This window comes from Phoca vitulina, unplaced genomic scaffold, assembly GCF_004348235.1.
Source record: "Phoca vitulina isolate PV1807 unplaced genomic scaffold, GSC_HSeal_1.0 scaffold1, whole genome shotgun sequence".
In the NCBI taxonomy this organism is placed as follows: domain Eukaryota; kingdom Metazoa; phylum Chordata; class Mammalia; order Carnivora; family Phocidae; genus Phoca; species Phoca vitulina.
This window is the reverse complement of record NW_022589704.1, coordinates 63,019,121-63,033,981: the sequence shown is the minus strand read 5'-3', so window position 1 is coordinate 63,033,981 and position 14,861 is coordinate 63,019,121. Positions and strand designations below refer to the sequence as shown.

The 14,861-nt window shown below is 40.5% G+C and overlaps 1 protein-coding gene across 3 annotated transcripts in view; it reads right to left on the bottom strand.

The window, feature by feature from the left end:
• Positions 1–14,861, bottom strand: part of STK39 (serine/threonine kinase 39) — a 305,438-nt gene that overhangs the window by 54,685 nt on the left and 235,892 nt on the right. For 2 of the 3 annotated variants that reach the window (XM_032408730.1, XM_032408721.1), the window contains 2 exons: positions 12,534–12,586; positions 8,426–8,494 (listed from right to left, as the gene is read on the bottom strand). In XM_032408730.1, coding sequence (XP_032264621.1) covers positions 8,426–8,494; positions 12,534–12,586 — 122 coding nt within the window. Of the gene's footprint in view, positions 1–7,039; positions 7,081–8,425; positions 8,495–12,533; positions 12,587–14,861 lie in introns of those variants that run through there. The other variant, XM_032408738.1, reaches the window with a different exon arrangement.

Below are 14,861 nucleotides of genomic sequence, written 5' to 3'. Positions count from 1 at the left end.
TGGGATCGAGCCCCACATCGGGCTCCCTGCTCAGTGGGAAGCCTGCTTCTCCCTCTCCCACTCCCCCTGCTTGTGTTCTCTCTCTCTCTGTCAAATAAATAAATAAAATCTTTTTTTAAAAAAAAGTAAGAATTATATTTTACTTCAGCCTGTCTTTCTGTTGCAATCAAATAAACTTAAAAATACATTAACTTAGGTCTGTGACTAAATTAATGTCAGAAGTGTGTGTGTATGCACTCTGCACATTTATACAGACCTGTTTTCAGCACCGCACAGAGCAAACAGCCCTTTCCAAAGAACTCGATTTCGGAGTATTTTAATTCAGCTAGAAATGGTAGTCATTCATGTTAAAAGAACTTTTCATATATTGGGAATGATACCTCAATAAGGATTTTTTAAAAGAAAAAAAAAGATACTTGGGAAACCAGGAACAATGAGCTACAATCAAATTTGTAGTGTGGCTCATTTCTGAAAATGGTAACCCTGTGCCATATTAAACTGCTCAACATTTATTTCTGGTAAATATATGTAAGGAAAGCAATCAGTATAGTTCTCCCAAGCCCCCTACAGTCCTTAATTCCCTAGACTATTAAACTTAACATACAGACAACTTTCAATCAGGAATCACTCAACTGTATTTATTACATCATTCAAATAACCCCAAGCCGGGCTAAAACCCAGAAAGGGCTTAAGGAGTTTTCTTCCTTTTTTATTATCTGTCACCACTTTAAAATCATAGGCCAGTTGTATAATAGAGACTATATTTTTTAATGGAAGTTTTCCTTTACTGAATTTCAACATCAGTAAACATCACAGCATAATCACTGAACTGGATATAAGAGAATATGTTCACGCTTTCCCAAGACTTTCATTGTAAAAGCATACTGCTGCTCAAGAAATCCCAGATCACTCAAAACAGACTGTACTCTCCCTGCCTATAGCTGGGGAACCAAAGCACTTCACACACCCAACTACATGCTCACGAATAAGCAAAGCTTCTGTTGCTTGCCCACTTGGGAGCCTAAAGATACCTTGCCATTATCTAGAAGTATAAAAGCTGAAGGCCCCCAGAAGGATCTAGTGCATCCTGAGCGGCAGTAGTTTTAATAAAAACTGTACTGATTCGTTATGGTAAAAATTTACACCAATGAGGTGTCTCCACACATCTATATCATTTATACACACTCAATTTTAAAAAGGTAACTGGCACAGTTTTAAAGCAGACTCTTAAAAGGTAGAAGAGAATCAAATAAGGCAGAAAAATTAGTGAGACTGAAAAAGATACAGATGATGCAATAAGCCAAAACAGTCTCCTAAGGTTACTACAAGCAGAAATCAAAGAAGCGGCCGTGAGATTCTACTGCATATAGGAATTGCCTGGGATGCTTGTTAGAAATGCAAATTTCTACACTCATAAGCCCAAGATTCCAGATTCTGTGGCTCTAGACTGGAAGTGAGAACTGCACATTTTTAATAAGCACCTAAGATAAGAGTGATATGGACATCTCAGGGTGCATGCTTTGAGACAAACACTGAGGCTTCAACAAGTACAAGAAAAAAGCCCCTCTAGACCAACCGTATTTCTTTCCCAAGATTCAAAAGTCACATGAGAAGTCAATTCTTATGAAAGGGAAAAAGGTGAAGGGGACAGAGAGATAGGAAAGCATCAATTATGGTGAATCACTCTTCAATTTTGAGAAGGTACAACAATATTTGTATTGTTCAAATTATCAATCCAGGGGCTATTCCAGCATTAGGTTTGCCAAATGGAATTAAGTGTATTCATTTATCCACAGCCATATTTACTAAGTGCCTACCTGTGGCAAAAATGGCAGGGATTCGATAAAATAGAAGACACGCCTTGCCCTAAAGCGACTCTCAACCTCCAGACAAAGAGAAGGCCGGCACCAGGAAGTACAGCAGGATGAAAGCCACTGTCCCTAAATGTGGTACAATACAGGTCTCTGTCGTTCACGACAAGGAAGAGCTGTCCTCCCGAATCGGTTACGGAGGAGGCAAGCAGCACAGAGCCTTCGTGGAGGTGACATTTATGGTACATTCTTGAAGGGCACACAGGTTGTGAACAGGATTCTTGCGTGCAGGAAAGAGCACTCCAGGGCCATAAACAGTCTGCCCAAAAGTCTGCCGAGAGAGCCCTGACAATCTGAATAGCTAATATCAGCGTCCGGTGCAGTAATAACGAGTCAGCCAGGCTCAAACTCCACCAAAGGAAACTGTATAAATGAATGTGGAAACACAGCCCCCTTCTCAGGAAACAGAAATTCCAACCGCTGGTTCTAAACTCCACTTAAAGGAAAAATATATATATATAAAAATCCTAAAAGCCAGGAAATGATGGTATAAAAACGCAGCAAAGAGCAGTCAGCAGGTATTTTTCTGGAAGGCAGCTGCCGGGCAGGTACCTCGCCCAGCATTCACGCACTGTGGAACCCGGGCCCCTGGATCGGACTTTTGTAGGAGCTGCTGAGCCAGACGGACCACTGGCTAGTTTCCACAACACCCGTCAGTGTTCCTTCTACTGCTCAGGTCCTCACCCTCGTTCAAAGGAGACTCAAAAATATCATGTTTCAGGACGCCTGGGGTGGCTCAGTCAGTGAAGTGTCTGCCTTCGGCTCAGGTCATGATCCCGGGGTCCTGGGATCGAGCCCCACATCGGACTCCCTGCTCAGTGGGGAGTCTGCTTCTCCCTCTCCCTCTGCCCCTGCTTGTGCTCTATCTCGCTCACTCTCTCTCAAATAATAAAATCTTTCAAAAAAAATATCATGTATCCCAAGTCCTGAACAAAATTCAGAACTTTTGTAGTCTTTTGTACATGAGCTGGAGTTTTGTTTTGTTTTTTGTCCCCTCCCCTGTACTGCTACTGCAGAGAAAACTTCTGATCGGCTGTTTTTTTTTTTTTTTTTTTTAACTAGAAAGCAAAGGAAACAAGTTTCTTGGCTGCCTCACTGTTATCAGTGATCCTTGGGATCCCTCTTTGAAACAACAGAAATGGGGACTCAGATCTCTCCCAGCCAGGCAAGACACGCAAATTTATACACACAGATCACCGACCTTTGCATCTTACAAAGTTAACTTATTTTTTAAAACCAACACTCCCCAGGAAGCCTTGCCAGTCCTAACAGTTTCCAGTGACTCAAGGCCTAAAAATGTCTCCTGTTTCTTGCCTAAGGCAGTGCTGCATTTAAGCACAACTGAAGTGGGTTTATGAGTTCAGCCTGCACACAGTGCATTTAATCTCTGCACTGCTGTGCTTTTGCACAAAAGCAATCACTCCATGTCACTACACTGTTCCTTCTTCAGTCCAAACTTTGTAAAGGTTCCCACACTCAAGGCAGATTACCCTGAAGCTAGGTGCTGAAGATTTGTTGTAACGTATGTTTGCTACATTATAGTAAAAGTCTTAACATTTACTGCTCCGTAACATATACTATTGCTTCTTTCAGGCCTTTTTTATGTTGCCCTAAGCATTTACTCTAATTCAAGAGAAAATTCTGAAGGGGGAAAAAAAGATTTTTAATCTATTTAAATGTTAGCGGCTTTCTATTACAGAAGATGGAAAAATACACTAAGAAATCATTTAAACCTCTGGAGGCCAACACTCTAAGCTGAACTGGACTATTTTTTTTGTACAGTTGTCAAGTTAAACATATTTCATATTTATAAAATGCTACTTGAATTCTGCACTCTCAAAAGTAAGATTCTTAAGATACTAGGATCCTATGCTCAAAACACCCTTTGTTTCTGAAGTAAATGTTAGGAGATACTGGTGTATTTAAAAATGGTATTTGTTGATCTCTAACAAGTATTTCTAGAGTGCCAACCATGTGAAGTACAAAGTTTGGGACGGTGGGAGCATAGCAGTGAACAAAACAGATAAAAATCCTGGCCTTCAAGAAACTTATGCTCCAGGGAAAATCCTATGTAGTTAACTAAATAAATGAAACAGACAGCCTATTACACCGGGAGAGACTTGGTAAAATGATTAAATGAGGAACAGGGTGGAGGGTGGTGGATGGGTTGCAATTTTAAGTAGGCTGGTCAAGGAAGGCCCCTTCGAGAGGCAATATTTAAGCTCTAGGAGGTAGACAGGTGTACTTAGGGAAGGAGGGATCTGGCAGAAGGAAAAGCAAGGACAAAAGCCAGTATGGTTGGGGTGGAATGAGCAACAGGGAGAGCAGAAGTGAGGGATGAAGTCTGAGAAGTGACAGGGACAGATCATGCAGGGGACTGTAAGCCACTGAGATGTGGGATGGAAAAGCCATTCGACGAGAGGTTTTATTTAAAGCATTAATGTGATCTGGCTTTTTTTTTTTTTTTACTGAGATATAAGTCACATATCATAAAATTCACCCTTTTAAAGCGCACAATTCAGTGGTTTTTAGTATGGTCACAAGGTTGTGCAACCATTACCACTTCTCATTCCAGAATTTCATCACCCCAAAAAGAAACCCCATACCCATTAGCCGTCACTCCCCTTACCCCGTCCTTCACAGGCCCTGGCAAGCACTCATCTACTTTCTGACTCCATAGATTTGCATATTCCAGTCATTTCATATAAATGGAATCACACTACGTGTGGCCTTTTGTATCTGGCTTACTTTGTCAGACATCTGGCTACTGTGATGCGTACGGGCTGAATGGAGGCAAAGACAGAAGCAGGGAGACCAGCAGAGAGATGAATGCAGTAATTCAAGTGAGAGATGAGAGAGGTTTGAAACAGGATGGGAAGCAAGATGGGAATAACAGCCGTATCTTGAGTACATGTGGGTAGACTGGATGGCAGGTAGGAGAAAGAAGAGTCAAGGACAAGGCGGGTTTTTGGCTGGAGCACCTGAATGGAGCTGACATCAACCCAGGGAGCAGCGCCAGGGGAAGTGGGAGGAAACGGCAGGGGCTGGATTCTGACGTTAAGTAAACCTGGGATGCTACCAGCTTTCCATGGGAAGATGCCACAAAGGAAGCTGGACAGGAGTCTGGAATTCAAAGGAGAGGTCTGAGCTGGAGATACACATTTGGGAATCTGAAAATGAAAACATTAATACCATGAAACTAGAGGAGATCACCAAGGGAGTAATTACTATAGAAAAGAGAGCACATCCAACCTAAGCGTCCTCGAGCATGTTAATATTTATAGGTCAGAGGGATGAGGAGAAACCAGTGAAAAAGACTGAGAAGGAAACACCAATAAGGTAGGAGAACCAAGAATGGAATCTTAAAAAACAGACGGAAAAAGTTCTCATGGAGGAAGGCACAGTCAACTCTGCCCAGCGCTGCTGATGTGCCATGTAGGGGGGAGGACTGAGAATGAAGCACCGGGTTGAGGAACCGGGACCGTGACCAGCAGTCATTCACAGACCACGGATCCTCCCTCTGGCCCCCTGGCGCCCGGCCCCCCACCCCTGACACATCCTGTGCCGGGGGGGGGGGGGGGGGGGCCCCTTTCCCGGGGGGCGGTTTGAAAAGGGGGGGGGGGGGGGGGGGGGGGGGGGGGGTCCAAAGGCCTGACTGCAATGGGTTCAGGAGACAGAGGGAGGAAAGGGATTATAGTCAGGGGTAAATCCTTTTGAGGAGTTTAGCTATAAGGGGGTGGAGAAACAGCTGTAGTGGACAGTGGGGCAAAGAGAGGGCTTCCTGTAAGATGCGAGAAATAAAAATGTAAAGAAGGAAACAGAGGATAAAGGAGAGGGCAGGGAAATGCTGGGACAGGTTGGAGGGAGACAGAATTACACACTTATCTGTCAGACAGCCTGCAATTAAAATATGTCATCTACTGATGTATGAAAAACAAGTAAGGATATGCTATCCACCCCCCACCCCCAGGAGACACAAAACCCGTCATTTAAAAGGATCTGGATCTACTTTTCAAGGCTGAAGATACTGAACTGATTGTACAGGGAGGGTGAGGGTTAGGCTCTGGGCTTGGAGTCGTAAGAGCCAAGTTCAAAGACCATGACAAGTTACAACATCCCAGAAACTTCTTTTAACCTCCCCTTTACATCCATTAAATATGGATTAAAAACAACCTGTCCTTTCTACCTTACGGGATTGATGAGATAATCAGATGAAATATGCAAACACTGTAACTCTTGGGTGTCGTATCCCCGTAATGCGTTTTCAGTGCTATCAGAGAAGGAGGAATTGTATATGCTTGGTCTAATTCCAATACCCTACACTTTAGCTCCAAGGGGGGGGAGGGAAACAAAGGCAAAATCAAACATTTTTGGCAGAATAAGTATGAAAAAAATAGCTTTCTGATACTGTATTTCAAACACAGTAAGTTGTACAGGAATTATGCCCTAATTTCCACCTTTAAAAAACTCAACAACCAAAAATCTTTTAGTTTAGATTCAGCTGAGCCTGGGGCAAAAATAAAAAAAAAAAGTACACTAAATTTGACTGAAGGCATGAAGCCAGCCCATGCTTACAAAAAGATGTGACCTAGTATCTTTCCATGAATCTCTCTTACTCTTCATGGTCCCTACCACCTGCCAGGACCAACTCAACTCAAAAGACTATTTCATCCTTAACTTCTTGCCCAATAATGGACATTGATTAGTCAGTGTTTAAAAGAAGGGTTTTTTTTTTTTAAGTTATTATCTTCATTTATTTTTAACTGAGGCTGCTTCGTGTATGGACCATAGTTCTTCTTAAAGAAAACACACCTTACAAGGAATCTTGATCAAGCCATTAACTTTTCTCCTGATTTTGTCAGGTCAAGTACGACACGGAGGTGTGGGCTCACTTTTTCTAATAAGAATAAGAGCATCTATGTATATCAAGGAACTGTTAACTGAAAGAATTCTGAGATGGAATTTACAGTAGACACCAAAGCTGAGCTGCCCTCATTGCTCAAGCTCCCCCTCAAATTTGGGCTGAATATTTTGGTAAGAATCCAGCTGGCCATGAGACCTCACAAGATTTTAAAGGAACGTGCAAGAGACAGAATACACAAGGAAATACACACACACCTATATATATGGACATATACATACACTTTTCCTTTAAAATATGTCTTTATCTCTTTATACATGCATCACTTGGCAGAGGAATCGGAGCTTCCTTGTGAAATCAATATGTATACCATATACAATTAAAAGGAAAAAAAAGAGCTTAGTTATTTCTATTTATAAAGGTATCTTCACATTTATGACATATCATTTGTAGACCAATAACATATTAGAGATTCTTTATTCAGAATCCTAATCTCCCACTAAAACCTCAGTTACTCCCTAAAATAATTCACTTTATAATGACCTACATTATAGAATTTATAGGAACAGATTACTCTGATGGGTAAGCATAGCCACCTCAAGCTCCCTCAGTCACAAACTTCAGCATTATTGGGGAAAGGATTTATTTTGAGCAAGTGATTTTTTTTTTTAAGTTAAAACACATTTAAGGCGCCCAAGTCATTTAAGCATCAGTTTTAATTTGATTATTTTTAAAGAAAGTTTTATCATAATACATAGTACCCTAATTACCCTGGTAAGTATTAACAATATAATTAATGTCAGTTAACATTAATAACATATTAACTAATCTTAATTACTTAGGGTCATCAATATGATTACCCAGCAATGGACTACATTATAAAATCTTCACAAACTTAGGATTATCTGAGGAGCGTGGAGCTTCTCACCCTCACCCTATTGGAACCAGGCTACACTTTTTCTCAGATGACGGCATCTGCCTCTTACAGCTTCTCTGCCTCCCGTGCCCTTTGGGAGTCAGTCATGTCCTGCTCCTGACAGCAAGTCATGTCCTGCTCCTGACAGCAAGTCTGTATCTAGCAGGCTCTCCCAACTCCATGCAGCTATCTATGCATTCTCAAAGCAGTAGAATTAGAGCCCCATGCCCAAAGTGAAGCGCCTCTGTCCCAACCCAGCTGCATGGCCCCGGACAGACAACCCACGGAACCCCTTTAGGAATTCGTGTCCCTATCCATACAATGAAAGAACTGGCCTGAGTGATCTCTAAGTCCCATCCAACCTTAAGACTCTCTGATGAATCTTGTTAATGGCTGGGGAAATTAATATCTAAGTTCATCAGAACTGTGCCCAAAGAAAGAACAGAGAAACTCTGACAAACGACCTCAGAGGTTCCTATACTTTGTGCATGGAATTTATAGTCTCCTATTTTTGCTATGTTGTGGACATTTGGGTCTTCTAGGCTCTTTGTTATATTTCTAATAAGTGAGGTTCTTATTAAATGGGAAAGAACTACATTAAGAGCTTTTTTAAAAAGAAAATTAAATATGACTCACATATACTTCTTCCACATAAAAGAATTCAAGAATTTTTCAAAAATCCAGAGTAAATTATTCCTTTATGAAAACTTTTGTTTCTAAATGCATTTCCATTTGATAGATCAACAAAATGATACTGTATACTAAAAAATGATTTACCTATAACTACATCATGACCATCAACCAAGCCAGCAGAGAAGAGCTCCTGAGATACGCCATCTGCCGTATCTGTCCAAATGTGAAATGAATATGTATTAGTAACCATAAAATAAAAATCAACAACCCAGTACAATGTAAAAGATATTTTTCATTTACAAAAATCACCCACGTGTGTTTTAATTCAACAATTCAGATTCTATCAGAAGGAAAGATCAGAGGCAATGTGAAATATATTTTGCCATATACAATTTGCATCTTGGTGTTCATTCAACAGAGGTTCTATGAAATTATGATTTCATTTTTGGTGAACCAAAAAACATTTGCCCTTTGGCTACCACCTGACTTAATCCTCAAATGTACCTCTGTAAGTTAGCTCGTAACGGGTCCCCGTGACACTGCTTTTCTTTCTTGCCAAGGTCAATTCCATCCATCATCAATCCTTTTCTATCATTAGTAGCTACTGAGTCAGAATTTATGGCAAAGGTTGAACAGGCAGCACTTGACACAACCTTATATTTGGTACAAACAGTCTTTGAGCTTGTTGGACTATTAAGATGAGCTATTTAAATTTATGCTATTAAGAAACTCCTTTAACATGACATTGATCATTTGATAGCAACAGATTCATTCTCTTAGAAAATGTGGCTGGATAAAAGAATGTAGTTTCTCAATGATAAGTGACAGGAGTTAGAAATCTCATAAAGATGGGACTGAACAGGCTGTAGCAAGTGAATATAACCAAAATCACTGAATTGAAAGGTTGTGAATGAACATGGTAATAAGTGAGAAGTTTGTTCGAAGACTTTGTAAAGAGAAAGTGATAAATGGCCATGTGCTCAAAAGAACCATTATGAACCCCTATTTTTTTACAAGGGAAAGGACATGGTCCCCACGGCCTTCTGACATTATCACAAATGTTCAGAACTACAACTGGCTCAGCAGCTGGTAATAACCTAGAAGGTTTGCCTTGAGTGTCTTCCAAAGTCAGTTAGCACCTCAACGTATCGCTGCTGAATCAAACAAGCATCTAAATTGAACTGCAGTTTGCTATGCCTAAGGCTGCCCTCAGAGTGTGTGCGCGCGTGCGTGAGTGCTCATGTGAGCGGGTCGCTGATGGTAAAATTATCTTTCACATTTGTGGGCTTTAATGTGCTTAGCCCAGTGTCTGACACATAGTAATCACTCCATCAGTGGGAGCCGTGATGATGATGCTCAGCCAAGGATCATCTGAAATGTACCTCATGCTCTAGCGCACTCTCTTTCTCCCTTTCATACACGGCCCAATTTCCAGGATCTCCAATAAAAAATTTGAGAGCCACTGTATACTTGTACGTCCAGAGACGTTGTGGTATTCCATCATTTTACTCATCCCATTTTATCATGAATGATGTGGAATAACATGAAGGAAATGGAAAAGAAAAAGGTATCTTTTTCAACTATGAGATTCCATACAAGGTGGGCTTATGTTGGGGCTTGTCCTTACTATTAGAAGTACAAAAAACACCTTATAAAATTCTCTCAGGGATAAAATGATCCCATAGCATGGTATCTAGGGTCAGAGGCTCTACTCTGCATGCGATGTAGCTTTATGAAGTCGACTGGAACATTCTAGGCTCACAATCTCATCCTCCTGGATGCCACCAGAAACTTCACTACAAAAAGCGTATTGAATTAAGGTGTCTACCTAGTAGGCACAGGGCACACAGCAGGCAGTGATTGCATCTCTATGGACTGATCATCTATTAAAGCATCTGGATGTGTTACCACCACCTCTAAAGTATCAATAAGATCTTACACCTGAGTAAGGATCTACACTCACAGAACGTAGTTGAAAATGGACTAATCAAGCAAAGCCACATTGTGGGCTAGCACTAGAACAGTACCAAAGCAAAGGACGTTCCCAGTGATTAAAGTTTACAGCATCTCTGGTTATTCTCAGGACTCCTGAATACCACATGAGTTTCATTCAAATAGCACAAGGGTCATGCTGGCCATTTTTGGCCCAAAAGAGAAAATATTCCATGTTTGTGTACCATTAACCAGTTAATCTATATGCATGTAAGTAATACATCACTAATAGTTTAGAACAGAAACTGGGAGGTAATTGGTAACATTGTTCTTTAAGCTGCTTAACGTTCCTAATGTGTAAACAGGGTTAAATCATCATAAATAATCATATATGCTCTGGTTTCCAGAATATACAGCAACATCATAAATGCAAAGGGCTTGCTCTCAAGTGAAGACAGAGAGTATCTGCTCTGTTTGTGTTATAGCCCTATGCCGGACGACACGTTTTTGAGCGCGCACAGCGCAGACAGCATCGCAGCCACAGAGGGACGGCGACATACCCGTGGTGGTTCCGTTACTAACGGCTGTGCTCACGGCCCACGGAGGCCGACGCTGCGGCTTCTATCTGGGAAACAAAAGCAGACTTGACCCACGACGGCAAACGAGGCTGCCAAAGCCAGCGCAAAGAGCCAGGAGATGCCGAGAGGGCCATTTTCTCCCCCAAAATCCTCAACTGGGAAATTCATTTCTTTGTTATCTCTGGATATTCAAATTAATTTTTACTGCCACTGTTAGTTTTTGATCATTAGATGGGGAAAAAACCCTTGAGAGAAGAATTTGTTCTTTTAGTCACTGTATTTGAAACATTTATTATATAATTACTAGATTTTTATCATAACTATTGGCTGGTCAATATTCTTATATTATGACAAAATAGAGAGCTTTTGGATAATAGAAACTGGTGCTGTATGATTTCATAGACTGACTCTAAACTGCCCAAGATGGATGTTCCCAGAAAGAAAGATCAGTTAGCAAATTTATCAGGGTCTTATTTGCCTATATTTTGTAACAAGTACTTCATGTTACTTTAATTCAAATATATTGGGAATCATTAAGTCTTTGTGCTGACCGGGGACTAGACATCAGGGCCAGCGGGTCTATGCCCACTTTGGGCCCAGGAACATGTTCTGTTTGGCCAGCAGTGTTGTTTTTCTTAAAAGACTGAACGTGAGCAGACAGGACTGTCTGGTTTCCTGGAGTCCCCACCGTCTCCTCTGGTTCCTGTACACATCTGAGTTTGTGTCTTCTTACATTTCTAACAGCAGGGAGGTCAAAGCAGGTAACCCCTTGACCAAATATCACACCTTGAAGTTTCAGATTTTCAAAATTTTAGCAACTATGATTTATTTAATCAAATCAAAATTTACATGGAGCTCTAATACATGAAATAATTACAGAGTGTTATTGGCTTAATGTATGTTAACATGCTCAAATGTATGAGCCTAATGTATTGTATTTTAATAATATCATGCATTTTAGAAGATTTTCAATATAGATAGTGAGGCTGCTTTCATGTACTCAAAAATCTGAAACCAGAGGTCAGGGAGAACGATTAAGTCTCAGCATTAGCATCTGATTTTCACCCTTTTTGGGTTGTTCTGGTGTAAAGTAAAGAGTAGAAATAGCAATTTTTGCTTAACTACTAATCTTGTGGTTTCCAAAGGCTGTTAATATATGTTACTCATCCATTAAGTAACCAAAATTACTTGATATTCTCCTGCATAGCAGGCACTCAGTCAAGTGCTAAAGATACCAAGAAATGAGACAGGGTTCCATGAACTCCAGGCAACCAGGAGCCAGGAAGGCAAGCAGTCTAGCCTTGAAGTTGTGAGAATGACATTCCTACCAAGCTCTATGGATGAGAGTAGAGAGGTAAAGTATAGCACTTTCTTGTGTGACATCTTATTTGTTGCTCACCTCTCCCTAGAACTGCTCTGTGCTACTCAGTACCCTCATCACAGGGTCCTATAGGCCCTGCGTCACCACACCAGTATTTCTTTTCATGGTCAAGCTAACATATTTCATTTGTATGTGTATATAAACGTGCAGCATGTCACAGGAATTCATGTAGTGAGTACTGGTCCAGTTTGGATTCCCCGCAATTATTGCAAATCCTTCCACTCTTCCTCCCTTCCCTCCATCCTCCTTTCTTCATTTTTAGAGAAAGCAGTTTTGAATAGCAAATTATCACCACACACTTGTAATCAAGTTCTTCAATGCTCTTTGCAGCAATAAAATAATAATTTCAATTAAAACTTACCTCTTCCTGGAGTAAACTCAAACCGTATGTCATTAAGTTCCTTTCTGGAGTTTCTGAAATACATAACACATAGCACATTAAAATCCAATGAAGCACAGTTGAATCAAACTAAATGTATTCCAATTTTTACAAGACGCTACTAACACGTAGACAGCATTTACAGTTTTGGGTTACCTCTGAGTACTTCCTCAAAAACAAGAGATGGTTATGACAATAATAAAGGGAGATTTTTAACTGATTGAATTTACCTTATATAAACATGTTTATTTCACAAAATTCCAAAAATAAAATGTTCTTTCATAAAATCTACACTAAATCAATAACCTTAAATATAATTCCATAATTAGAAATTTCAGATTTTAGTCTAGGATAAATAATATTTGATACATTTTTCATATCTTTCCTGAAAATAGTATTTCATCAATTATTTTTCAAAGTGAAACACTCAGGAAAGATAGTCTCGGTGGTAAAGTTTATGACAATACTGTGCGTTACACCATGCAACAAAATGCCCACAAAATGATATGTAGTTTGTTATTAAAAATTTTATCTATGGGGCACCTGGGTGGCTCAGTCAATTAAGGGTCTGCCTTCGGCTCAGGTCATGATCCCAGGGTCCTGGGACTGAGCCCGCATTGGGCTCCCTGCTCAGCAGGGAGCCTGCTTCTCCCTCATCCTCTGCCTGCTGCTCCCCCCCGCTTGTGCTCAGTCAAGTATAAAATCTTTAAAAAAAATTTATCTACCTAGAGGGGGAACCCCTGAATGTTGTGAAATTATCCACTGAATAAACTTTTTAAAAGTAAATACAAAATGCTTACATAAAACTGTAATATATACATATATATGTATATTCAATCCAAAAACTGACACTAGGGTAATATGGAACAAGTAAATACCTAAGATAGGAGTTTTCCATTCACCTTAATTTCAAGAAATAATATAGGGCAGTGAGCTATAATTAGAATGGCTTTAAATTCTCATAAGAACACTAAAATATTATGAGTAACTCTCAACAGATGCTATAATTAAAGTTAATAAAAATACCATAAGAAATTGCAGTAGGAAACAGGAAATAATAATTTCTACAAACACTCAACTATTTGCTCAGCTGCCAAGGGTCCAAGACAGAGATAGAGATGGCCTGAATACCCATCCCAAACAGCCTCCTTCTAGTGCCAGGAGAGTCTGATCAAATCCTGTTTAGTTCTCCAGTTTAGGACTCTAAAAACCCTGAGTAATATCTCCTGGTCTCCATGTACAGTGCCCACATCATGATGCCACCAGTCTCTAGGCCCTTCTTGGTCCCTAGCCTGAGCTTGGTTCTTCAGGTCTTATGATATCCTACCACACTAAATGCAGGAAGCCCAGAAAAATGACAAAGGCAAGGTACCGACTTAGAGAAAGCCCTTCTCCCTAGAGAAGCTGGCCTAAATCTGCACTTTTCCACAAGCAGAGAAGTAAGGGTCAAGAATCCAAGAGATGCCCAAGCCCAGGCCACAGTCATAAGAGCCTTAAACAACCATGTATCTTTTCCCAGGTATCCCCACCTGTCATTATTCCTCTCAGAGTTAGAATGGGACAGGGGGCGGGGGGGGGAAGGGGATATTGGCAATGGCTAAAGCTGTGCTTCTTTTAACATCTTCTTTTCAGGACCGAGGACTGAAAATTGTGGACTCTCACACTAAAAAAGTAGACATAGGACCAACACATGAAATTGCAGACAACTGAAGATGGTTCAGAGATCTTGGACCCCAGACTAAGTGACTCCATCCTGGAGATGGGGCAGGCCATGAACAATCAGTGCCTACAACAGAAGGGCTTTGTGCCTGTGGCCTTGTTTATCTACCAATGTCACCACACATTTACATGGTGCTTTCATATACATCAGCAGTTCTCAAACTTTTTTTTTTTTGTAAACCTCTATAATGTCTGGCTTAAGATAGATGGATTCTTATTTTTGCTTTTATATTCAGTCTGCTGCAATATCACATATCATGTTGCCAGCCGCTGGAAAATTCTACTTTAAATGTTGAAATAATGAGAATGAAAAAGGCCCATCATTTATAGAAATAGTTTGACCTCATGGGCTCCCCGAAAGGGACTCAAAGACCCCCCCCCCCAAGGATCATAGGACCACACCTTGAGAAACACTGATATCAAATCTCATGAATCAAATCTCATTTGATTCCAGCAATCAATCTTTGAGATATGCAAAGTAGGTACTATTTGTTTTCCATTTTTTTAGATGAGCACATTCAATAGCCTTTCCAAGTTTACAAATTGAGTGGCAGAGTGAGGACCAAAATTCTACACTGGAAATGCCTAATG